General features: G+C 40.5%; 2 protein-coding genes across 2 annotated transcripts in view; both read right to left on the bottom strand.

Moving 5' to 3' along the window:
* Positions 1-254: 254 nt before the first annotated feature.
* On the bottom strand, positions 255-8,655 carry alkbh5 (alkB homolog 5, RNA demethylase). The gene is made up of 4 exons (XM_082164788.1): positions 7,464-8,655; positions 6,714-6,794; positions 6,497-6,622; positions 255-1,400 (listed from the first exon to the last, which is right to left on the bottom strand). Exons 1-4 carry the CDS (start codon positions 8,135-8,137, stop codon positions 1,223-1,225), a joined length of 1,059 nt encoding a protein of 352 aa, XP_082020914.1. The 5' UTR covers positions 8,138-8,655; the 3' UTR covers positions 255-1,222.
* Positions 8,656-9,109: 454 nt separating this feature from the next.
* Positions 9,110-27,711, bottom strand: part of myo15ab (myosin XVAb) — a 58,278-nt gene continuing 39,676 nt past the window's right edge. The window contains exons 48-65 of the mRNA XM_082164183.1: positions 27,525-27,636; positions 26,601-26,675; positions 26,196-26,401; positions 21,291-21,409; positions 21,120-21,192; positions 20,279-20,351; positions 20,092-20,165; positions 19,879-19,961; positions 19,660-19,790; positions 19,462-19,556; positions 18,837-18,914; positions 18,650-18,746; positions 18,011-18,171; positions 14,070-14,203; positions 13,561-13,694; positions 13,308-13,441; positions 10,206-10,346; positions 9,110-10,126 (exon numbers count right to left, since the gene is read on the bottom strand). Of these exons, the coding sequence (XP_082020309.1) occupies positions 10,025-10,126; positions 10,206-10,346; positions 13,308-13,441; positions 13,561-13,694; positions 14,070-14,203; positions 18,011-18,171; positions 18,650-18,746; positions 18,837-18,914; positions 19,462-19,556; positions 19,660-19,790; positions 19,879-19,961; positions 20,092-20,165; positions 20,279-20,351; positions 21,120-21,192; positions 21,291-21,409; positions 26,196-26,401; positions 26,601-26,675; positions 27,525-27,636 (2,022 nt within the window). The 3' untranslated portion in view covers positions 9,110-10,024. The remainder of the gene's footprint in view (positions 10,127-10,205; positions 10,347-13,307; positions 13,442-13,560; positions 13,695-14,069; positions 14,204-18,010; positions 18,172-18,649; positions 18,747-18,836; positions 18,915-19,461; positions 19,557-19,659; positions 19,791-19,878; positions 19,962-20,091; positions 20,166-20,278; positions 20,352-21,119; positions 21,193-21,290; positions 21,410-26,195; positions 26,402-26,600; positions 26,676-27,524; positions 27,637-27,711) is intronic.

The raw sequence follows: 27,711 nt of genomic DNA, 5'->3' as shown, positions 1-27,711 counted from the left end.
CAGAACTGGAGCAATTTTTTTTCTTTCTGATGCATGTTACATTAAGTGTAACCTGAAAATTATTTTCCTATTCCATATTAATGGACAAAGCAATCTGAACTAAAAAAAAAGAAAGAAAAAAAAGAACGTTCTCAAATATAAACTAACATGAGTAGTAAGAGTTTCAAGGAACATTGAGTGAGAATGTTTGGAATTTAAAAGTTAACTGCAAAACAATACAAATATTAAGAACTAGAAAAATAATGAACAGAACCTCCAAAACACACAGTGCCTTTTAATCTTTTGTGCAGCAAAAGTTTTCAACCTTTAAACAAAAATAGTCTCGTTGTCAGCCTCATGAATACAAAGTATAGTCTTGTAGTCAATCGCATTTTTTCTATTAAACAACTGCAATGGGACACACTTTATCGTCTTTTCCTACTTGTTCTCCACTTCCATTCAATCTCAGAACTAAACAGTATGAACATAACTAAAACATGTACTGTTGCCATTATGACAGTCTCATACAGCTCTTGAACAACAGCTGTAATGTCGGCATGAATGAATTCTTTTCATCAGAAGTAAAGAATCTAAACAGCATGGTTGTCAAACAGAATGGCTATACCACCCTTCACTGGGGGAAAGCACTGAGAAGCTACTGTGTGGAAATCAAAGACACACTTTATTATCACAGTATTAACTTAACTGTCAGCATTATCAAAACGTGCAATTTATTCTCCCCTCTCGCCTTCTCTGACTTACAGGATTTTGCAAAAACCAAACATTTCTGTAAATTATTATTTGACGGCCTGTTCGAAGCTTCTGTTTTAGAATTTATCCGACACAATTCTTAAAGCCAGAAAAAATAAATCACCCAAATTTACTTCTCAAAAATCTACCTTTGAAAAAGAGGACCAATACACAGTTGTAGCTGATATTGTTATGTAAATGAGCTATATATGCATGACACTCGCACATGAAGTTGCGAAATGGTGAATTATGATTGAATTCCATGTCAGTTTAGATGTCTTTTTATTCCATACATTTCCTTTAAATCACACAGAACAAAATATAGTGGATATTAAAGTATCATTTTTGATATGTCTGAATAGATAGATCAAGCAGCCAGCGTCTAACGTCCTTGAGTCCACCCACTCCAGAAGCATCTCTTCTACTGAGTCACTGTTGGTTTGAGCAAACGTAAAGGCGTCTGAGGAGATAAGCAGCGAGTTCTGATTGCGTCTCAGTGACGTCTCATCTTGACTCGTCGCGTGGGTGCGTGGTCGTGTGTGTGGCGTGAGCCCGGCTCTCTCTCGTCAGTTCTCCTCCAGGAGTTTTCTGAACTGCTGTCGCCGTGACGTCTCTGTCGGGAGGAGAGGGAACGCCTCTGCAGCTCTTTGTCCATCTCTAAAATACGAGGCCTGAGGGGAGGAAAAGAGCAAAATGTTTTTTAGCTAAGTGCATGTGTGGAATGTGACAACTTCGTTAGTCTTGAAGGATTAGGTCAAGCAGAAATGGAAATTCGATCATCATTTACTCACCATCATGTCATTAAAAACCTGTTACTTTCCCCCCCAAATGACAGTTCATAGTGACCCCAGCATAAAGGTTTGGAATGACATGAGGGAGAGTAAACAATGACTGATTCCTTTATGCACTTAAGCAAGCCGGTTCAGCAGGGTGATATGTTTTTGGACTTTATACTGCATCTTGCAAAAGCAAAAAATCTGTAGTTACCAAACACATCGTAGAAATACCCTACATGCTTATCTCTCTCCTACTTTATCATTCAAAAGTATGGGGTCGCTAAGATTTTTAAAGAAATGTCTTGTGCTCACAAAGGCTGCATTTATTTGACCAGAAATACAGTAAAAACAGTAATAATAAGTGAAAAATAATTACAATTTAAAATAACAGTTTTTATTTAAATATGTTTTAAATTGTAATTTATTCTTGTGATGGAAAGCTGAATTTTCAGCATCAGTAGCACCAGTGCCACTAAGCTCTACAGATGGTGGCACCAGCACTGGATTTGGTAGTGCTGAGGGGTTATTGTTAATTTTTTCATAAAATGTATATTGTTTCGCATTAATAAGAGCAGTAAGTAATAATATTACGTGTTTATTTCTTGGATATGCTCATTTTACAGTAAAGCGCTGAGCTTGAGTGGAGATGCAGATATAATATATATATGTAAATATTCTACTCTTATTAAATGTATCATTGTTCTTCTATAGCAGGGGTCGGCAACCTAAGGCACGCGTGCCAGGTTAATCGCTGGCACGCAAGCAAATACGAGAGAAGTGTATGTATTTCATTCAGATAAAGTAGTCTACCTGCACACAGATCTACGTTTTAATGTAATAATTCCTCATAGTAAAAAAAGCGTATTTTATTAAGTTAGGAGTAGAGATGCACCGATTGATCCGCTGGTGACCAGAATTGGCCAATTTTCACGTGATCGGCCATGACCGGCGACCGGCCGGTCAGTCTGACTCTGACATATGCTGATTTTATGCCGGTCAAATGCACTCGGGCTCCACATGATTAACATCGCGCAACATCAGCATCACACGTGCACACAGAAGGCACATGTAGGAAACCTCGTGAATTACGGCCGTTTCACGCATATTTTTTTCGGCGTGCATGTTAATCAATGAGTGCATTCGGGAGCAGGAGCAGCGCGTGAGCGTCAAGCAGGAGCGTCGCGTGAGCAGCAGTGAAGCGGGGGTTTCGCCGCCGAGTCTATTTTGTCGGCGCTGCTCACGGTCAATTAAAGTGAAAGCACACTTTTGATGGGACAAAATAAATATGATTTCAAACAAAAGAGCCCAAAATGCACAGAATGTGCATGTCTAGTGTGTTTTAACAAGAACTGGATTAGGTTATGTCAGAAAAGAAAATAAAGACTAAAATTACCCATTTAAACTTGTTTTTATTATTCAGTTTGGCTAAAAGGATATGGTATTTTATTAAAAAAAAAAAAATATATATATACATATATATAGAAAATAAATATTTGTGTGTGCTGTAAAGTGGTTAAAAACATGAAATCGGAATCGGCTAAAATCGGTATCGGCAGGTCAAACTCAATGAAAAATCGGAAATCGGAATCGGCCTAGAAAATTGTAATCGGTGCATCTCTAGTTAGGAGTTATAAATACTATTAAATTGTCTATCTAAATCTAAAACAAATTTCAAGAGAAATATTTAAATGTATGTAATATTTGTGTAAGACATTATGAAAATGTAAAATGTTTGTGTGTGTGTGTGTGTATATATATATATAGGCTATGTGTGTGTTGTGGCACAGTGAGGAACTCGGAAACCTAAAAATGGCACTTTATGACAAAAAGGTTGCCGACCCCTGTTCTATAGTATCACACTGAACTGACCGACAGCTTCAGTGATTATAAAAGGAGTGCTCTTTAATTCTTCACAATTGGAAGATTTCGTTTTTGATGAGACTTCTTAACATTTCCTACTTCATACTTCAGAACAAAAAGCATCAAACTTTGACAAATTTATTTCTCGATGATTTGATATTTTATAATAGGGATTTCATAATATCTAAATGTAAATAAATTTTAAAAAAGTAATAAAAAAAAAGCTATATTAGGTGGAAATGGCTAATAAGCCAATAAGTGCTTCTCTGCCACCATCTACTGGTTATAGTGGTAATTTCCTGTCTTTTTTATTTTAAAATAAAAAGTGTTTGCCACGTGTTATATTTCCTACATCTTGAAACTTTTAGTTTTACAAATGGTGTCAATCTTTGATAGAAGAACAAATATATATATATATATATACACACACACACACATACATACATATATATATATATATATATTTGTTCTTTTTGGTCATCACATTAAAAATAACATTTATACTGGATAATATTTAGAGCTTTGTAGTGCTGGAAAAAGTGTGAAGAAGCACTTGAAAGACCTTGAAAAGTGCTTGAATTTCACTCTCAAAAGGTTGTACGAACACCGAAATAAATAATATAAAAACATTAGACTATTTCTGCCACAATACCATGGTCAACACAGTTAGCGTTAATACATGATTAAGCCCATGGTGAATGTTGGTGATTTGAGGATTGAAAAGCCTTCTAGAACTTGTTTATTCATGTTACAATGTTTCTCCTGATTTCCACGTCAGTGCTGTCTGATCTGATATCTATTGTTTACATCAGAGAATTCTGCACTGAATTTGAATGCTTCCCACTAGATCTCACAGCAATGTTAATACAGCGGCGAAATTAAAACACTTTCTCACTGGATCTCCCAGTGCTGTGTAGTAACGGTAGGAAATGTAGTCACACTGGCAGGAAAAGTAGTCTCAGGGCCGCTTTACACCTGGTCACTTCATGTGTTTTTACTGATCAGATAACTATCTGATTTATCAAAACAATTCCATTTACACTTGGTCACATAAATGTGTTTTCGCAAATCGGATATAACTCTGATCTTCAATTCCCGCACTATATGCAGATTTAATGGAGTTCACGACAACGAAAGCAACAGATAAAAGATGCATTTTATTGATCATCAGCTAATTTCAAAATCAAAGACCGCAATAGGAGAGAGCGGCATCAGCACTGGTAAGATCAGTTAGTTTCTTAACTTTTAATGAAGATGATTGTGAGTCACTTTGTTTTATTTCCGGTAGTTTGCGCTAGGCTTGATGAAGAGATACTCCGCTGCGGTGATGCGTGCTGCAGTAGCGCCATCATATCTGGCTATAACATGACATATAGCCTATGACACGCTCTCACACGTTTATTTTTAGCATTGTTGGAAAGAGTGTGTGGGATGTGGTTTCAACAACCAGATGCATTTATACTTCTTTCCACTTTCTATTCTTTTTTTATTTATTCTACTTTCGTCTGTAATGCGGCCCAGAACACCTCGTGAAGTGGTTTGAGCGATCAGATTAAAATCCGTCTCGAATGCGTTTCGGAGGGCATTTACACCTGGTCTTTTCACGATCGGATAGCTATCCGATCACAGAAAACGCATTAAGTGGCCAGGTGTAAACAGCCCCTAAAGCCCTGGACATGATCCTTCAGAAATTATTCTAATATGCTGATTTGTTGCTCATTTATTTGCAATACAAATCTTTTAATATAATGTAAAAGTAACTTGTGATTTGAAAAGAAACTTGTTAATTGAATGCACCCTTGCTTTTGATCAGCAGGGTATGATTTCATTATTTTGCGGATAATGGGGTTTACTAAGATAAACCTTAGTATAGCTGCTCATGTGACCTCAAGATGGCCGGTGGGTCCAACTTTATGCAAACAAAACAGCTTTTCTACTCTGGTCTTTTAGACACCAAATCAGTTTAAACATTGTCCTATTTACTTCTTTAGGTATAAAACCAATTGAATAAAGTAAATAAATTACATTTGTGCACCTTAAATATTAAAACAAGGTTTTTTTATAACTTCTGAAGAAAATCCAGCCTGATCAAGTGTCCTTAACAAAAGCCACACTTTTAGGTATTTATCATGCCTACAGCACAAAGTGGGATGAGTTTTAATGGGGTTACACTTAATTTTAAAGGGATACTTTTTTTGGAAATAGGCTCATTTTACAACTCCCCCAGAGTTAAACAGTTGAGTTTTACCGTTTTCTAATCCATTCAGCCGATCTTCCAGGTCTGGCGGTACCACTTTTAGCATAGCTTAGCATAGATCATTGAATCGGACAAGAGTCAAGACCATTAGCATCTCTCTCAAAAAAATGACCAAAGAGTTTCGATATTTTTCCTATTTAAAACTTGACTCTTCTGTAGTTACATCGTGTACTAAGACCGACGGAAAAAGAAAAGTTGCGATTTTCTAGGCTGATATGGCTAGGAACTATACTCTCATTCCTGAGTAATAATCAAGAAACTTTGCTGCCGTACCATGAGTCCAGCAGGCGTAATGATATGACGCAGCGCCTGAAAATAGTCGACCCTATAGTCTACCGAGCTGGGGACTATTTTCAGGCGCTGTGTCATATCATTACGCCTGCTGGACCCATAATACACGATGTAACTACAGAAGAGTCAAGTTTTAAATAGGAAAAATATCAAAAACTCTTTGGTCATTTTTTTGAGAGAGATGCTAACGGTCTTGTCCGATTCAATGATCTATGCTAAGCTATGCTAAAAGTGGTACCGCCAGACCCGGAGATCGGCGGAATGGATTCGAAAGCGGTAAAACTCAACTGTTTAACTCTGGGGAAGTTGTAAAATGAGCCTATTTCCAAAAAAAGTGGAGTATCCCTTTAAGATTTCCTTGCTACAGTGTAATTATGCATTTAAGTACTTATTAATATTAATCAACAATATATACTTAGTATATAATATATATATACTCTGATTGGTTGCATGTAATTAAGCATAATTTACTGTTATTACTAGAGTAAGTATGTAACAAGGAGGCTAAAATAGTTAGGCTTTAGTAGTTATGCATTCCTTAGTAGCACCACTATTTAAACAGCATGAACGACTTTGCAAGTACCTGTGTGCAGCATCTGGGTCAGCCTTGCGGTGTGAGCGTTTGGCTTTGAGTGTGTGTCGTCTCTCAGAAGAGTGGATGGACGGGCTCCGTGAATTGGAGTCCAAGCGAGGGGCATCCGGCCTTGTTCTGCGATAAAACACACCAGGACAAATTATACACCCCCACATATGCTTCCAGAGCTTTCAAGAACAACTCTGACTCAACCAGAACAACTCACTTTCTGAGAATGATGACAGCTCTTCTCTCCTTGATGTCCTGGGGGCGGATGCAATGCGTGATGTCATCGGCTGCGTAGTCACTAAAATCAAAGCAGAGAGCATGAGCATGAATTTAATATTTTACTATAAACATGGCAGTACTACAGTACTTGTGAGTTTTATCCTTTCAAGTACCATGTAAACTCCATGGCAAATATGGCAATTATATACTACTATAGTATAAATCACCATGGAATTACCGGTAACACTTTACAATAAGGTTTCATTTGTTAATATTAATTAATGTCTTAACTAACATGAGCAACACATTTATTACTGTATTTGTTCATCTTTGTTAATGTTAGATGAACAAAAACTGAACAGCTGGATTTGTATTATGTTAGTTCACAGTGCATTAACTAATGTTAACAAACACAACTTTTTGTTTTTAATAATGTATTAGTAAACATTGAAATTAACATGAACTAAGATTAATAAATGCTGCAGAAGTGCTGTTCATTCTTAGTTCATGTTAACTAATGTAGTTAACAAATGAAACCTTGAACTAAACACATTTGTAGTGTTTTAACTAACATGAGCAACACATTTGTTACTGTATTTTGTTCATGTAGTTAACTAATGTTACTAATGAAACCTTATTGTAAAGTTTTACCGAATTACCTTATGGCACATATCACTACAAATAATATCATGATAATGTCCTGAACATGAATCGCAACACAGTAGCAAGTGTCCCCATCTGTCCCCACCTGAGGACGGTGACGCTGCCGCGCCTGACGGGCAGGTGCAGCACGGGCTCGGACACGCGGATGGGCTTGAACTGGAACTTGCAGCCGAAGCAGAGCGCGCTATCGCTGAAGAACGACACGGACACGATCGGTCGCTCGAAGATGTGGATGGGGTCCACGTGGGACACGATGCAGCCCCCGGGCTGGTAGTCATTAATCACGGCGCTATTAACGAAGCCCTCCGGTATGACGCCGCTCGTCACAAGGCGATCGATGACCAGCTCGTGCACCCAGTCCGGGATCTCGTCCACCTCGCCTTTGGAGTACAGGCGCTCCTGCCCGGGGCCGCGCTTCTCGAGCTGCGAGCCGTACGTGTAGCCCTCCCCGAAGAAGTACTTGTTCCGCAGGGGCGCCCGGTCCACCGTGTGCTCCCGGTAGAGCCCCTTGTCTGCCTTGGCAACCACCTCGTCGATCTTTGCCTCGATGAGCGCGCACTCCTCCTGCGTGAAAATACTCGCTTGCTTAATGCCGCTCTTCACTTTGCGCGCCTCCGCGTCCCGCCGCTCCTCGTACTCACTATCATCGTCATCCGACTCGCGGTATTTGCGCTTCTCGCCGTTGCTGTGCTCGAAAACGGTGTCCCTGTGCGGTGTCATCGACTTCAGCTTCTCCCGCAAATCCGTAAAACCGGCCATTTTAAACAGCAAAGTCCGAAATTTAGCGGAATTTTAAATGTTGTTTATCCTGAATTCACTTCAGGTCCCCATGTTATATTATTAGTATCGGTCACTGAAGTAGTGCGAGACGTGACCGAAGGCCTGGAGCGGTGCCTCCTGCTTCCTCTTTCCCTGTTGTAGCAAATTAATCCAACCAAAGTTTCCACTGCCCCATTCCACGAGCAACCCGGCTGAGTGAGTAACGCAACGCAGAGAGAGTGCTGTCAATCACAGGCGGCGTTTTCCTGCGGTTCAGTCCCATAACATTAGCACGTAGCACAGCTGCGACGCCGTTAGCTTCCAGTGTAACTTACACAGGCTTACAGCGGCATATTGTTTGAATAGCACGCCTTCTGGTCACTACAAGCTGTGCTGATCAGCTTATTATAATGTATCCAAGAGATAGTAGTTATTCGGCTGGATTGTACAGAGCGGTGAAGAGAACGTAAACTCGTGTAACCAAAACTGTTTGAGTAGCTGCGCATGCGCGTCATGTCTCGCACGTAGGCAACTAGGCATGAGGGTCTGGTCCTGTGGCAGCCAATGAGCGACGCGGTCAGCTGTCAGTAAACCCCTTCAGCTATATAAGGCATTTTCGATTAAATGAAAGTATTGCCATATTTAAGAATTATTTTTATTATTATTATAACACTAACTTGTAGACAGAAAAAGTACGGGTGAGAGTGGAAATGGGATGACCCAGAACAGACTCGAACCTACCTGGGTCCTCAAGATCTCAACAGCTCTTACATGTCCGGAACACGTGCTGCTGACATCATTATTGTATTTTTTTATAATTTTTATTCAATTACAACAACACAAATGTTCCATAAAACTAGAACAGCATTTCAATATTTTATTATTATTATAACAAAATGTATATTACATTTCCTTGTATTAGCCTTACCCCTGATTATTTAAATTGAAATAAAAATACATCTTTAGTCATGGTAAATGTCAGCATTTTTTTATTTTGATCAACATATTTGGTCATAAAAAGGGTTATGTAATAAAATAATTGATGTGCAAAAGTTGCAAGCCAGTTAAAAACCCATAATGTACACGAGATCATTGTTTCTACAACTCAAATCTGAGGGGGTTCCTTAGTAATCTCATTTTGCATAATGAAAACAGGATAATTTTAAAACAGACAGCTTATGCAGCTACCAATAATAATAATAATATGCTGTATTTTATGCTTTTATGCTTATTCATTTATTAGATCATTATAGAAAACACAAATGTGAACATCATATTCCAGTTTCTCCAAAATACTGAGAGTTATAGACAATTACAGTAGGACAATTTATAAACTTAGGCTATAACCAATAAATGTATTAAGAAATCTATAAAAAATACAAATTTAACAACCCACAGGCCCCCTATGCTTGCGAAGAGCTAAATATACAAAGTTTGACTGAAAAATTGTCATTACACTACTTTGAAAACTACCATTTCATTGTCAGTCTGTGTGAGATAATAATAAGAGTGAAAAATATTACATTCATATTGTGTTCTCCTGAGTAACATCTCTCTTCATTCTAATTTGTATGTGCATGTGTTAAAAGATTAATATAAAAACATTTATACCTTGATTACTTTCACACCTAAGGTATCAAGGACATTTTTTACATTACATGTTTTGATGCACAAAAGCAAGGCAAATAATAATACATCTGTATAAATATTACGCATCCAGTACAAAAATAATGCTTTTCATTCACCGCGTGTGTTCTATACATAACATGTGATCAAATACACATGATTAGTGCAAACATCGCATTAAGAGGTTTGGTTTGTTTAGTTATGATGAGATAAACAATAAATAAAAAATTACACATACAGAATGCATGAAAATGTGTTTTGTTACAGCATGGTGATTTCACTGGGTGGCAGCGTCAGCCTCTTCTCTCGCACAGAGAGCATATTCTCAATGTGCATGGCGATAACCCGACACAGCTCCAGACCCTACAAACAACATATATGGTCATAAACCACTCATTAATACTTGTCATACATGGTTCTAATGGTGTTGAATGTGCGTTACCTGTTCCAGCTGTAACTGTGTGACACTGTGGTTGGTTAAGTCTCCTATCAGGATGTCTACATAAGGATAACTGGATCCAGCACTGGGCCGCTGTGTGTGAGCTGACTGAACCAGCTTCAGCTGGAACTTCACATGCACCTCCTGCCAATAGAAATTTAAAGTGCCCTTATTATGCTATTTTAAAGGTTTCTAAATTTGTTTTGGAGATTTACAAGCATCCAAAGTCAAAAAACACTTTAATTTTCCCATAATATACATTGCAGCATCACCTCATTTCTCTATAGCCGCGTTTCCACCGAAATTACCCGGAACAATTTGTACCAGGAACTTTTTTCGCCCCAGACCGGTTGCTTTCTGCGTTTACACCGCGGTCTAAAGTACCGGGAAGGTAAACCAGTCTGCGACGGACAGTAATCAGTTGCGCCCACAGCCGCACCATCAGCACCGGTGCTCCACAGGGATGTGTTCTCTCACCACTGCTCTTCTCCCTGTACACAAATGACTGCACCTCTAAAGACACCTCTGTCAAGCTCCTGAAGTTTGCAGACGACACTACTGTTATCGGACTCATCCGGAACGGTGACGAGTCTGCGTACAGACAGGAGGTGGAGCAGCTGGCTCTTTGGTGCAGTTATAACAACCTGGAGCTGAACACGCTCAAAACAGTGGAGATGATCGTGGACTTCAGGAGAAACCCCCCTGCACTCCCTTTACTCACCATCATGGACAGCACTGTGACTGCAGTAGAGTCATTCAGGTTCCTGGGCACCACCATCTCTCAGGATCTGAAGTGGGACACTCACATAGACTCTATTGTGAAGAAAGCCCAACAGAGACTGTACTTCCTGCGTCAGCTGAGGAAATTCAACCTGCCACAGGAGCTGCTCGTACAGTTCTACTCAGCTGTCATCCAGTCCATCCTCTGCACTTCCATCACCGTCTGGTTCGGCTCTGCTACCAAAACCGACCTCCGTAGACTACAGCGGATAGTTCGGACTGCTGAGCGAATCACTGGCACTACCCTTCCCACACTCAAAGTACTGCACTCATCCAGAGTGAGTAAAAGGGCTCGCAAAATCACTCTGGACCCGTCACACCCAGCACACTTTCTGTTTGAACTGTTACCGTCTGGTCGACGCTACAGAGCACCGAGCACAAAAACAACCAGACACAGGAAAAGTTTCTTTCCCCAGGCCATCTACCTCATGAACACTTAAATGTTCCCCTACTGTGGAACAAACATGTGCAATACTTCCCTCAGACATTTCATTATAGCACCTTATAACTTTATATATATTTATAATTTATAATCTTTTTATTTAATTTTTTCTATTTTTTTATTTTATTTTTTATTTATACCTGTTACTTGTCACTTGTCTTGTCACTTTGTATTGTATGTGTACTGGAAGCTACTGTCACCAAGACAAATTCCTCGTATGCGCAAGCATACTTGGCAATAAAGCTCTTTCTGATTCTGATTCTGATTCTGATAGACTGTAAAAGGGTTGCGCTACATTTATAATAAGTATGGAGGAGATTCAAACTGTGCTGCAGTTATGTATTGGTTTACTAACGAGGTAATTAACAAAACAAAATAGACGAGCACTGATACTAAAGCGTGTTCAGAAAGCTCGTATGCGTATAAAATTAGACAACGTATGTTATCAGTTATTGTGAGATGCCTGGGACGAACGCGCAAAAAATTCATCTTTCGCAAATACGCTTAAAAAAAGCCTGAACCCCGTCTATCAATCATAAATAGTGACAGTCTTGTAAATAGTTGTTTGTTACAAACCTCAAAGCGCTATTTCAATCCTGTTATAGTAAATTTGTAACATGGTTTGGAGTGCCTTGCAATAGATGACAATGTGTAAACATAATGACTTAATATTAAGCTGTGGCAGAAAAGAGACGAGCACTGATAAAGCATGTTCAGTAAGCTCGTAATGCTAACGTTAGATATAAAATGTGTATGTTATCAGCTATTGCGGACATTGACCGTGAGATGGCTGGGACGAACGCGCAGAAAGTTTCCTCTTCCACAAATACCCTTAATAAAGCCTGAAACTCGTCGCCAGTCCACCAGTTTTTTTTTTATTAAATTCCATATTTGCTGACAGACAACTCTTACTGCATGAAGCCACGACACGAACCGCAATATATTTTTTACAAAGGGAGGTTAAAAATAAATAAAATGCTGCGTGGAGTCATCCAACCAAAATGCGGCGAGAACACAACCAATCAGCTTGTGCAGCGCACAAGTCCCACCCCTGAAAGTTCCTGAACTTTGAAAAAGTACTACCTCATGAGCAGGGACTATCGGAAGGGGAAATATTTACCCGGAACTTCATTTAGACCCTGGTTCCTGCGGTGTAAACACATCGAGTACCAGCCCAAAGTTCCTAGTTCCTGGGGAAAGTTCCTGTGGTGGAAACGCGGCTAAAGTGTCTGAAAACGGTTTGTTTGTTGATTCAGTTTCTCTTAACCCCTCCTTTCCAAGAGCCTACTCTGCTCTGATTGGTCAGACAGCACAGTCTGCTGTGATTGGTTTGCCGCTTACAGTGAGTGCCGGAAACGAAACTCCTATCATCAAATCTGAATGTCAGCTGCTGGAAGGCTTCCTCAGCGTTTGATACACAGTGATACGAACTGTAACGACGGCATAGGTTTTTCAGCATTAATTCCAGTGTGAGTCCTCATCCTTTTAAAGTGCATGCAAAGTGGATTCGCAGCGCTGAAAACAGCATCTTATCAACATGTCGACAACATGAATCAAACTCGTACAGTCTCAGCTTTAACTACAGAGTTTGAGGGCAGGTCAAAGTAGATGTTGTTTGCGGGCAACCAATGAAGACCATAGGCGGGCATTATGCAAATTTGTTACATTGTTACGTATCGGAAGTGAGACTGGAATTTCTGACGACTCGTTTCGGCAGTTCAGAATCGATTATTTCTTTTAGGAGACAATCATTTTATTTGTCATGCACTTTGATCTTTCAAACTTTGCAGACCTTTTACATTCACAAGCATAATATGGGCACTTTAATTTGTAAAACTGAAAACATTCGCTTTTGAAAGTCTGTGTGTGTTTGTAATACGCACATGAGTGTCTTTGTGCAGGAAGTTCAGTCCGTTCTGATTGACAGCGAGGATGCATGGTGCAGAGATGGTGCTGTTGCTGCTGCTTTGGATGTAAAAGAAGGACGATCCAAACATGGGAAATGCACACACCAATCCTGAAGTACACACACAAACACAATCCAGTAAACTTGCTTTTTATCATAGTATTATTTGAATTTTTTATTTATTTTTTTAAGTTAATGAGGGTGTTTGGCCTGATGAGAATAAAATATACCCAGGAACTGGGATCTAGCCTGGTGAGGGTTCAGGCTTTGGATGGCATGTACATGTTGGGCAACCAGTTGCATCCACTGCTGAGGCCCCTGTCTGCCAAAGATCTCAACTGGGATGTACTCTGTCAACTCATGACTACAGAAGAGAGAACATGTCAACATTTCAAGTCATTATGCTAAAATTGAATATATGTGGAAAGATTTTTAACTAGAAAAACCCCAAAGGAAGTGCCCTTTTTCATAGCAGGACACTTATATATAGTTATATACAGATACTTGTAAAAATTTCCTTAAGAGAAATAGACGGCTGTTCAGTTTCAACAAAAATATTAAGCAGCTCAACTTTCATCATTGATAATAAAAAGAAATGTTTCTTGAGCAGAAAATCAGCTCATTAGAATGATTTTTGAAAGGGTGAAAATTGAGTAAAATGTTAGTATATATATAAAAAAGACTGTTAGTACAAATAAGGTTGTGTAAAGAATGAAGGATGTCTAAAGTTGAAACATACATAGTAGGTGTGTAGCGACTGTCTTTGGCTCTGTGTTGAAGAGCAGCAAGTTTGGCAAACTGGTTAAACTGCTGTTCACTGATCTTTCCCTGAGGTATGATATTCAGCAGACCCTTCACGTAGTCTGGCAGAACCTGTGCAAACACAAACACACATACAATTATGAAGGAATTATAGGTGCAGGTACATTTTAATTAGGATATAATTGTGCACTTTTTGAAAATGTCAGTAACATTTATTAATAAAATGTGCTCCAGCAATTTATTATATTTACACTACCGGTCAATGTTTGGGGTTGGTAAGAATTATTATATATTTTTTTAAGTTTGAAAGTTTCTTATGCTCACCGAGGCTGCATTTATTTGATAGAAATACAGTAAAAATAGTGATATTGTGAAACAGTATTATAAATTAAAATAACTGTTTTCTATTATGAATAATATGAATATATTTTAAATTGTAATTTATTCCTGTGATGCAAAGCTGAATTTTCAGCATCATTACTCCTGTCTTCAGTGTCACATGATCCTTCAGAAATCATTCTAATATGCTGATTTACTGCTCTAGAAACATTTCTGATTATTATCAATGAAGAAAACAGTTGTGCTTATTAATATTAATACAATATTAATTACACTTACAACCCCCATTAAAATTCATATTGTAGTCATTTATCGCCCCCCAGGTCAGCTGGGTAACTTTGTAGATGAGCTGGATGTGCTGCTGTCCACTTTCCCTGAGGACGGCACCCCACTTCTAGTCTTCGGTGACTTCAACATTCATCTCGAAAAGCCACATGCAACAGACTTCACCTCTCTCCAAGCCTCTTTCGATCTCAAACGACTCATCACCACAGCTACTCACAAATCAGGCAACCAACTGGACCTGGTTTACACACGCAACTGCACCACAGAAAACATCCTGGTGACACCTCTCCACGTCTCAGATCATTTCCTCATTACTTTCAGTCTACAACTCTCTACCCCTGCACCCCCACCCCCACCACCAGTCACTTTCAGACGAAACCTGCGCTCACTTTCCCCCTCCCATCTCTCCTCTGCCGTGTCATCCTCTCTTCCCCCACCCTCACAATTCTCATCTCTGGATGTGAATACCGCAACGGACACCTTATGCTCCACTCTAATCTCTTCTCTAGACATTATCTGCCCTCTCTCCTCCAGGCCAGCACGCGCTACTCCCTCTAACCCCTGGTTATCTGAGGTTCTTCGGGAACACCGGACCAAACTCAGGGCAGCGGAGAGGAAATGGCACAAATCAAAAGACGCATCTGACCTGAGTATGTATCAATCTCTCCTCTCCTCCTTTTCTGTTGATGTTCATGCTGCAAAATCTTCATACTTCCACAACAAGATCAACAGCTCCTCCAACACACGATTACTCTTCAAGACATTCAACTCTCTCCTCTGTCCACCTCCACCACCTCCCGCCTCCTCCTTAACTGCTGACGATTTTGCGACCTTCTTCACCAACAAAACAACAGCTATCAGCAGTCAGTTCTCAGCTCCACACACACAGGAACCCAGACCGACCCCTTCCACAGCCAATACCCCTCTGTCCTCCTTTTCTTCGCTAACCGAGGAAGAAGTATCTACACTTCTCCTCTCCAGTCACCCTACCACCTGCACGCTTGACCCCATCCCCTCACACCTTCTACAAGCCATCTCTCCCACACTTCTACCATCACTCACACACATCATCAACTCATCCCTCCACACTGGCACCTTCCCTACAGCATTCAAGCAGGCTCGGGTTACTCCACTGCTCAAAAAACCAACGCTAAACACATCATTGGTAGAGAATTACAGACCTATCTCTCTCCTACCATTCATTGCGAAGACACTTGAAAGAGCTGTCTTCAACCAACTAACATCCTTCTTGTCTCTAAACAACCAGCTGGATGTCAACCAATCTGGCTTCAAGAAAGGACATTCAACTGAGACTGCATTACTGTCAGTCACAGAAGCCCTACGGATCGCAAAAGCTGCTTCCAAATCTTCAGTCCTCATTCTCCTGGATCTGTCTGCTGCCTTCGACACGGTGAATCATCAGATCCTTCTGTCCACCCTCTCATCGCTGGGCATCACAGGAACTTCACTCCACTGGTTTGAGTCCTATCTCACAGGTAGGTCCTTCAAGGTCGCATGGAGAGGCGAGGTATCCAGAGCACATCAGCTGACCACAGGGGTTCCCCAGGGTTCAGTTCTTGGTCCCCTCCTCTTCTCCATCTACACCACATCACTGGGACACATCATACAGGCACACGGTTTTTCCTACCACTGCTATGCTGATGACACACAGCTCTTCCTCTCCTTTCAACCAGATGATCCCACAGTAGCTGCACGGGTCTCAAGCTGTCTGGCGGACATCTCCACATGGATGAAGGAACACCACCTGCAGCTCAACCTGGCAAAGACTGAGCTTCTCGTCCTCCCTGCCAATCCGTCTCTACAGCACGACTTCACCATCCAGCTAGAGTCATCATTAATCACCCCATCAAGATCGGTCAGAAATCTTGGAGTAACGTTTGATGACCAGCTGACCTTCACAGATCACATTTCAAAGACAGCTCGATCATGCAGGTTTGCACTGCACAACATCAGGAAGATCAGGCCTTTCCTAACTGAGCATGCAACACAACTTATCGTCCAGGCCCTGGTCATCTCTAGGCTTGACTACTGCAATGCCCTTCTGGCTGGACTCCCAGCATGTGCGACCAAACCCCTACAGATGATCCAGAATGCTGCAGCTCGTCTTGTCTTCAACGAGCCCAAGAGGGCCCACGTCACTCCTCTGTTCATCTCTCTGCACTGGCTACCTCTAGCTGCTCGCATCAAGTTCAAGGCACTGACGCTTGCTTACAGAACTATCACAGGCTCAGCTCCCTCCTACTTTCACTCACTCCTACGAGTCTACATCCCTACCAGACACCTACGATCGGTCAACGAGCGACGTCTCGTGGTTCCATCACAGAAAGCCACAAAATCACTTTCCAGAACATTCTCATTTACAGTTCCATGCTGGTGGAACGCTCTCCCCACCCTCATCCGGAATGCAGAATCCCTGACAACATTCAAAAAACAGCTGAAAACCAATCTCTTCCGTGAGCACTTAACCTTATAGAAAAAAAAAAAAAAAAAAAAATCCTTTCCCTTTGAAACATCACTTATCAGGCTTATGCTACTCTGAATAATACCTGAACTTCGTATTTTGAGCACTTCCTGCGTTGTTGTTGCTTTTGCCTCTTTATGATGACTCGCTGAACTTAGTCCTAATTTGTAAGTCGCTTTGGATAAGGGCGTCTGCTAAATGACTAAATGTAAATGTAAATATATTTGTGTAAATATTTTTTTTTTCCCAGGATTTATTTGAAATAGAAATATTTTGCAGAAATGTCTTTACTGTCACTTTTGATCAATTGAATGCATTCTTGCTGAATAAAAGTATTAATTTTTTTTCTTACTGACCCCAGACTTTTGAACGGTAGTGTATATGTCATTCTGCATTCACGCCATGTCGTAATTACAGTAATTATGAGATGACAACATGTGATGTCCTTTCAATGGAAACACTATCAAACACCACAATCCATGTGCAGCGGTCAGGTGGTAAAAGTCGGAGCTTCCGAGTTGTAATTAAAAGTTCTATGAGGACGTGAAAGCCTTTTATAAGTCGGAATCTTATAATAATGGTAATTCTGACATGGCGTGAGTGCACCTAAATGTACATTTTCTTGACAGTGTCCTGGCCAGATGCAATGCCTGGAGGTTTCTAGCATCAGTCATTTTTCTGTCCTCACTGAAATCCAAATACTGTCAGTATGAACATGGAAGAGACAGGATTGCTGGTTTGATGTTTTAGTGCATTGCAGCTGGTTAGGACGCGTGTGAGTAATGGCATATGATAAGACAGACATGTCGTGCCTGGTTATAGTGCATGGTGACACAGAGCTCGTTGTCAAACTTGAGCGGATGGGCCCAGATGACTCGTCTGAACCAGAAGCTGTAGTTGGTATCAATCTGCTCCGCTTCTGTTGCAATGTCTAATATATACTCTCGCTTATTGAGGGGCCGCACATTCTGACCTGTGTGACATAAAAAATATATGAGTGAATAAATCTGGTAGTGAAAGCGGTAGGGTATGTTCGAAGAATGCATAATTTCCTACATTTGTTCAAATAAACAAGCATAGCATGCTGTGTAGAATAGCATATCTCACAATGCAATGCTCTTGACTTGACCTTTCATTTCCAGTGTGACTAATAAACCAGCTGGTAAAGCAGCTGTAATTTTTTAATATGCCCTTTTTGACTCATTATTTGGTCCGATAAATTATTGAATTAAAAATGCAAGATGAGGTCATTCTTTTGTATACTGTGTATTGCATTACATACCAATTTTTATGAATCAATACAAGTGCAGAACAGAGCATGTGTTCTAACCACTAAACCACGGGTTGGACAATGCAGTATACAGTATATAGTGAGCAATATTCAGTGCTCAGTTTGCAAATATTCCACTCTGAACATAGCCTTATAGAGGTGTAAGGACATCAATCTGTACCTCTGTTGGTGACTATGAAAATTGTGTACTCATCCATTGCCTCCAGCCTTTGTAACGCCATCTCATAGCACAACTCCTCTATTATATCCAGTGCCACCTGCACACACAACAGATCAACATCTAGTTAACTTACAAATATAATCACTTGCAATAAATGGTATGGACTGTCAAATGAGAAGAGACATACGGAGCAGGTTTTGATCTTCAAATGTCTCTCAATTCCACCGGGAAATAGAAACAGTTGCCGCTTCGAGCTTCGACCAGCCTGAAAACACATTCATGAACATAATTACATTGTAATTCATATTACATACTCTACTGATCAACAGATGTTAAGAATTTTTTGTGTTTTTTTAATTTTATTTTTTACAAGCAATCTCTTTTGCTCACCCAGACTGCATTTATTTGATCAAAAATACAGTAAAAACAGTAAAACTGAGAAACAGTATTACAATTTAAAACAGCTGTTTTCTATTTGAATATATTTCAAAATGTAATTCATTCCTGAGATGCAAAGCTGAATTTTCAGCATCATTACTCCAGTCTTCAGTGTCACATGACCCTTCAGAAATCATTCTAATATGTCGATTTTGGTGCTCAAGAAACATTTCTGATTATTATCAATGAAGAAAACAGTTGTGCGTATTATATTATCAGTTGCTTAATATTTGTTTGTGGAAACGTTTTTTGTCAGGATTCTTTGATATTAACATACTTTTTTTGTATCAATGTAAAAGTCTTTACTACCACTTTTGATCAATTTAATGCATCCTTGAATAAAAGTATGAATTATGTGTAACACGGTTATTGACCATTATGGCTTTGAGCTCCATACTACTGGGGTAAACACTCCTGCCACCAAACTGAAAGGTCTTTCTCAGATTCTGCTCACAAGCTTTAGCAATTCCTGGAGATCACACATTAAATAATGTTAGATCATCATGCGTCATACAAATATTATTTTAATTTAGAGACTAACATAATACTGTATATGTGAGATGTATAATTACCATGAAAAAGCACTTCAGGACTTCTGCAGACGTCTCTGAGGAACTTGAGTAAGAATGGTTTGAGCACTTCAGAGCAGCGGTAAAAAGCAGTCAGAATGTAGAGCAAGCGCCAGCCCTTCTGACAGCTGTCACTGCAACACAACACAACACAACACTAACATACAGACCAGCTGAACACAGATTCCTAACAAACAAGCAAATGAACAAAAAACATCTCACGGTTTAGAGCTGGTATTGGCTGTAATCTGTCTGAGGACTTGACAGTAAGCCTCATCCTTCATCAGTCCATATTCACCCGTTAACTACAAAAACAATTGTGCATTTTAGTCAAATTAAAGCTAAAACTAAAACATATATCAAACACAACTGGGGGTCTATGAGCGCTATGGGTAACAGTACAGCTGGTCCTATGGACGAGAGGTAGTGCTTTACCTTAAGGAAGGTGCAAACCACAAACTGCTCTGATTGGCCCCTGAGTGGATGATCTCCCATGAACTTCATTATGGCTACACACAAACCAAACCCAGACAGAAATAAATCTTGAGATATGAAGCATTCCAATAGAATAATAAACAAAAATAAAACCGACTGAGTGGCTGTGATTTATGTTTCATCTCACCTAGGAAAATTTCAGAAGCAACTCGGTTCATGTTGGGGTCAGTGAAGTCTATGAGGGACTCTGTGATAGGGTTCTGGAGAAAACAAGAGATCATCAGTTTTATATGTGTGTGTGTGTTTGTGGTGTACATACTATATATATATATATATACTGTATATACACACACACACACACACACACACACACACACACACACACACACACACACACACACACACACACACACACACACACACACACACACACACACACACACACACACACACACACACGTATATGTATCACACATGTATATGTATAGTAGCCTACTGTTCAAAAGCATTTTTTAAAAGTCTCTTACGCTCACCAAGCCATTTATTTGATAAAAAATATAGTAAAACAGTAATATTGAGACTATACAATTTAAAATAACTATTTTCTGTTTTAATTAACAATTTATTCCTGTAATAGTAAAGCTGTATTTTCAGCATCATTACTCCAGTCTTCAGTGTCACATGATCCTTCAGAAATCATTCTAATATGCTAATTTGGTGCTTAAGAAACATTTCTTATAATTATTAATGTTGAAAACAGTTTTGGTGCTTAATATTTTTGTGGAAACCATAATACACTCTTTTTCAAGATTCTTTAATCAAAAAATGCCACAAGCTTTTTTTCAGCATTTCTTTTAAACAGAAATCTTTTGTAACATTATAAATGTAAATCTTTTCTGTCACTTTTGATCAATTTAATGCATCCTTGCTAATATTGACCCCAAACTTTTGAATTGTAGTGTATATATGTATTGTAGTGGACATGTATTTATATGTTTATGTACGTATGCATATAGTGGACGTAGTACCTTGCTGAATTTCACCATCTCTGCGGGGTCTTTGTTTCCTTTACCTTTTTTGGACTTATCCCTGAATGAATCACTAGTAACATAAAGAAAAGTACAACATCTGGACTCAGTCCTGTGTTAGATAATACCAGGATTTTTTTTGTATTATAATAGCAGTAGCATCACTTTTACCTCTTGTTTCCATTTGACGTTCTGAAATATTTCTTAGCAAACTCCACCATGTTGTACTGGCTGTCCGAAATGATGTTGCCCTCAATTTCAGAGTCACCAAAATCCCCTAAACCATCAGACTAGCAATCACAAAACAGACATAAAAATGAGTATGTAATATTAGTAATATTCCGTCAGACACATTTTGTTCAACTTCAACTCTAATATCTTCTAACAGCCATGTAGTAAATCGGAAATTCACATTTTTTATTTTCAAAGATCAAGAAAAAATGTAATACTGCATAAAACGTTTTAAAGGTAGGGTAGGTAGGATAAAAAAAATAAAAAAAAAATTCAAATTGGTTTAAACTGTCTTTATATACCAATACATAATTAAAATGTAAGTGCTCTGAAAAAGAGAGTATAAAAATCGAGTGACTGTAGACCTTTTAATCTGCAATAAACACAGCTCATTGTTTCCATCCGAGACGAAACAATTGATTGGTTTGGGCGACTGTCACTCACTCTCGCAACCATGGCTACCACCACTGTTGCTACAAGATCTGCCCATATGCGCGCGCACCCGTTTGATTTGAGGAGTGCAAGAGAGGCGCGGAACCTACGAAGAGTAAAATTATGGCAGAGAAAGAGCATTCAAAATTCAAAGCACCTGCATATGCAGTCAGCGAAGGCAAACAAGGCAAAAACTACTTCCTCGGACCCTGGTTGCCCGCACTCTTGAACGACCTCCTCTGCTTCGCCCTCGACCCCGGACCTGTCCTCGAACCGACGATGCGGTAGGCTTGTCTCCGGAGTGTAACGTTAGTCCTCAGAGTCAACAATGTTTTCATCATGGAAACTCTTACATGCAAAACACCGTAGCCTATTATGAATCTTACACGAAATTCACCTTCATCACAGTGTAACTGATGGTAATGGAAAAACGTGTATCAATGCAAACTGTTTTTAGCTTTGCCTTATAAATATAGCTCGTTACCTATAGCCTAAATATAGCTCGTTACCGAATCAAACAAAATATATTTTAAACTTTACCAGTATCGATATGCTAGCTTGATAGTGAGTAGCCTACTAAAAGCCATCTTATTTGTTTATATTTATAGTGATAAAGTTAGGTATTTTATTACATGTGATTCTGACATGATGTCACTGCATGCACTGCGCTCCTTCCTCTCCAATCGTCTCAGGTAAATAAATAAGTAAATAAATGCGTCTTCCAGCTGATCCTGAGCGTTTGGCGTCGCGTGTTCATGTGTTTTGGGGGCGTGGCTTTGGAAGGAGCTCAGAAGGGAGGGGTGGAGTGAATGGAAATAATGAGCTGTGTTTATTGCAGATTAAAAGGTCTACAGAGACTCGATTTTTATACTCTCTTTTTCAGAGTACTTACATTTTAATTATGTATTGGTATATAAAGACAGTTTAAACAAATTTGGAATGTTTTTTTTTTAGAAAAATCCTACCTACCCTGCCTTTAATAGTGCACTTGCATTGTCGCATCATTTGCTAACATTAAATGTTATGACATACAGTGCCAGATTTGCTAAACAGGGCAAATTATTTTGAGATGCCCAGTGCGTGATCTAAACACCTAGAGTCCGCGGCCAATAACAACAATATGAGCCGTGTCTTCAGTCTGCTGCGCCAAGCCCGTAATGGCCCACGCATCAAGACAGCCCTGGTGAAAGATTCTGATGGCAACCTTATAGGGCTGTCAAAATTGCTCAAAAATGACGTTCGAATATTCCCTCTAAAAAACACACGAATATTCGAACTATTCGAACATCTGGTTGCGCATTTTTTCAATGACGCGCATTACGTCAATAACAGGACAAATTAATACAAAGAGACATACATAACTTGTATAGGTAGTTAATTTAAGTTTAAACATATTTGACAATGTATTACCAACACAAAACCAAGTAAACTAATGGCCAAGACCGCAGACCTCAGTCTCGCTCACTCGCAGGCACTCTCTCTCTCTCTCGCGCCCTCGCTCTCTCTGCTCATAACGGTTTAAATGAACAACAATAAGCACATGTTGAGTGCTGATCAAGAGTTTTGTGCAAGCAATTTAAGGTCGCGACTCTTGCCCCAAATATAGCAGGCTTCATTCAGTGATTGAAACAAATGTATTAAACGAGAAATGTGACAACAAAGAACTTTTACCCTGAGGTTCATAAAAAATAAAGTGCTATTAAAAAAGAAAAAGGCTACTTACATTATTGGTGCTTGTATTAAAAAAGGAAAAACTGACTGCAATTTATTCCATTGTCTTTTAGTGCACTGTCAACTTTCAGCAGTGACGCTGTGCTAGACAGTGCGAGTGTGACCTGTCCCTCAAGTCTTGTTTATACTCGACGCGTCCGCACGAGCGCGAATCGCCCCCTATCGTTTCAAAGAATAGTACAACGGCGAGCGCGTCGAGTATAAACGCCTCGTCCGTTTGGGGAGGTGCGCGCGCAGTCTGCGGAGACTCGCGCTGCGGAGACAGGCGAAAGTATAAACAAGGCTTCAGGCAGCGCGCGCGCCCACTCGCAAAGCAGACAGCCGCGCCTCTGCTTCCGCGGGCGTGTTTTTCCATATTCGAAATTCACATTCGAATATTAATTTTCACGTTCGAATTTCTGTTTTTTAAAACTATTCGAATATATATTCGAATTTAGAATATTCGTTGACAGCCCTACAACCTTATAGCAACTGAAGCAAACTGCCTCGAACGCTGGAAAGAGCACTTCAGCCTCCTCCTGCAGCACGGTACCTCCCCGGCTGATCCCGCCATCTCATCGGCCACTAACGCTGCAGCCCCTAGTGCTGTCTGCAGTACAGACCCTGTCACACCTGAGGAAGTCAGAGCCGCTCTGGAAAAACTTAACAACAGGAAAGCCCCCGGCATCTGTGCAATAACCGCTGAGATGTTAAAATCAGGTGGTGAAAGCATTATCGAGTGGCTTACCCACATATTCAATGAGGTGTGGGAGACAGAGAGGCTTCCCAGCGACTGGACCAGAGGAGTCATCTTGCCCTTCTGGAAACATAAGGGTGACAGGCTAGTCTGCGGCAACCACAGAGGCATTACCCTTCTCTCCATCCCCGGCAAGCTCTTTACCAGGATCTTGCTCACTCGTGCTCTCCCAGCCATCAGAAGCAGCCGCCGTCCCCAGCAGGCTGGCTTCATGCCTAACCGCTCCACAATAGACCAAATCTCCGCCGTTCGCTTGCTGATAGAGAAGACCTATGAATTCCGTAAAGATCGCCATCTTTACATCGGGTTCATAGATCTGAAGGCTGCCTTTGACACCGTTTGCCACACGACTTCACTGTGGAGTATTCTACATGCCCTTGGAGCACCACTCAAGATTGTTGCCCTGTTCAAGCTGCTTTATAGCAACGCTCAGAGCTGTGTCCGCATCAACGGCAGAGACTCAGACTGGTTTCCCATCTCCAGTGGCGTTCGCCAGGGCTGCGTGGCTGCTCCTGACCTCTTCAACTGCATAATTGACCATCTGATGTCCAGGGTTTGTGAGCGGGTCCCCGGAGTGTCCTTCGGCAGTTACCACCTGACTGACCTGGAGTACGCTGACGACACCATCCTGCTCAGCACGTCCTACAGCCAGCTGAGAGACGCTCTGGGTATATACAGTGAAGAGGCTGAGAAGCTTGGCCTTCAGGTGAGCTGGACGAAAACCAAGTTCATGTATGTCGGTGACAGACCGCATCCACCTTCCCTGCGGCTTGGCAATAACATTGTAGAGCCTGTCAAGAACTTTGTGTATCTGGGATCCATAGTGACAGACAACGGGGACCTAAAACCAGAGATTACCCGCAGAAGAGCCCTGGCTGCGTCAGCCCTGCAGTCCCTCTGGAAACCACTCTGGCGGCACCAGACCATCTCACGCAAGACGAAGCTCCGGATTTACAACTCAGCAGTACTCTCCATCCTGCTTTATGGCTCGGAGACTTGGCCCTTAAATAAGACACTGGCTGCAAGATTAGATGGCTTCGATAGCAGGGCTCTCAGAACCATCGAGAACATCAGGTGGCCCCAGCGGGTTTCCAATCAAGTGCTTAGAGCCCGCACGTGCCAGCCCAGAGCATCCTGCCTGGCTGCGCAACGTCGCACCCGCTGGTTCGGCCATGTCCTCCGGCTCCCTCCTGACCATCCGACGAGAGCCATTCTCCAGTTTGATCCGAGGGCCGCAGGCTGGAGACGACCACGAGGTAGACCCCGGACCCGATGGCTTGACGTCCTTGCGGGCGACCTCCAACAACATGGAGTTGCTGTGGAGGATGCAGAGCAGCTGGCACAAGACCGTCAGCACTGGAAACAACTGGTTCATCTGGTCGGCTCTACGCACAGGGATGGGACGCCTCCCAACCCATTGCAGGAGCCAAAATAGATAATAGAGTGCGTGATCTACAGACAATACACAAATTAAAGCACACAGACACAGCGGGATTATTTCCATAATGACCAACACAATCTACCCAGAGCAGCGCAAATTAGCGTCTGGTTTAAGACGTGCTTTTTTGGGCGGTAAATAATGCCACAAATACCAGTAAATTGATGAGCGCAAACCTTATTAAATCACCTTGCGTGATTCATTTAAATACTCTCATCCCATAAATTTTGCATCTGAAAGTGAAACTCCTACAAATGCATACGCAATAAGGTCAGCCACAAAAATAACCCTGTCCATTGCTTTTCAGTGCTATTCTTTTCCACTTGTGAGTCTTTAGTAAATCCTGACAGTAGTTTTTTTAATTCCAAAAGAGTGTTTGTGCTGGAGCAAGCTGTTTGTAAATCTGACCCATATATATTGGCATTATATCAGCCATCAAACAGCTTGTCATAGTGATATCGGCATCAGCATTTGTATATGCTGCATGAATGAAATTGTGTTTATATACCTCCAGTGAGGGGCCTAGTTCATGTGCAGCTGCAGTGGAGGCCACGGCGAGAGCGATGGCTCCTGATGCTGCCACTCGACCCTGTCTATCCCTCGGCTCGTCTCTTCTCTCTGCCGGGAGACTCAGGAAATCAGGAGCAGCTACAGGAATCACACACTCCATGGGGAACGCTCCACTCCGACCCTGCACTGCCCCATACTTCCAGCCTGAACAAAACAAACATAAGTTTATGACAGCTTATTATTTCTGCATTCCACTTTTTTTAACATCTTTTAAAAAAATGGCATTAATAGAAATGTTTTCATCATGTGACAAAATATATCTAATTTCAAGTTGTTACACAATTTAAAGCATCCTATAAACAAAATAATATATATAAAAAAGGTAATATGTTAAATGTCGGACCAAAGTCTGGTGTGCCTCTCTTTAGCTCCTCGAGGTAAATTACTTTTTTCTTCACCACACAGCCGTAACTCTGACCTGAAACACAAATGCACATGCACACCGTGAAAATGTCACAATTCTTCCTCTAAAATGCATGCACAGCAGTTTAAGTATAGTCATGCACTGTACGGGACCCCCACACAACCCCCTCATGGATATCCTGGAGTATCAAGGACAAGCCTGTCCCAAGGTTAACTGCTGGTCCTCCTGATGGAATGCAAATATTTTGAGCTCATTCTAAAATCTTTTCCTGTAGAGTAATTTCCTAATCTTTACGGACTCAAAAATAAACAAATCACTGCATACAAAAAAGTTATTGTCATCCGTTCAAAAATGTGGGGTTGTACAATTTTGTACTCACCAAGGCTGCATTTATCTGATAAAAAATACAGTAAAAACTGTAAAATTGTGAAATATTTGTACTATTTTATATAACTCTATTTTCTATTTCTATAAAATCTATTTTAATATATTTCAAATTGTAATTTATTCCTGTGATGCAATTTTCAGCATCATTACACCAGTCTTCAGTGTCACATGACCCTTCTGAAATTATTCTAATATGCTGATTTGCTGCTCAAAAAACATTTCTTTATTATCACAGGTAAAAACAGTTGTGCTGCTTAATATTTTTGTGGAAACTGTGATATATTATAAATATCTTTACTGTCACCTTTGATCAATTTAATGCATGAATAAAAATATTAATTTCTTAAAAAAAAAAAAAAACGTTTGAATGGTAGTGTACTTAAACTCAATGGGATGAGATCAGCAATATATTGTATTCGGGTGACAAATATTTTCCCCTGCTAAAAACTGCATGACATCACTGCTTGTGGGAAAGACCTATAGATTTTAATGTGCGTATATGACTGCATTTCTCACCCTCTTCTAATCCATCCATGGTCTGCAGACGAATGATATCTCCTTTATGGAAGTTTAAAAGAGCTCTGTCCTCCGTAATGAAGTTTCTCTCTGCTACAACATACTCTGAGTCCTGCGGAGGAAGTCAGAAGTACAGCATTGCATGTTAACACAAAATCAGAGCCGTCTTTGGCAGTGTAACAGCACC

The sequence above is a fragment of the Leuciscus leuciscus genome (assembly GCF_965113295.1).
Source record: "Leuciscus leuciscus genome assembly, chromosome: 3".
Taxonomy (NCBI): domain Eukaryota; kingdom Metazoa; phylum Chordata; class Actinopteri; order Cypriniformes; family Leuciscidae; genus Leuciscus; species Leuciscus leuciscus.
This window is presented reverse-complemented; position numbering and strand designations above follow the sequence as displayed.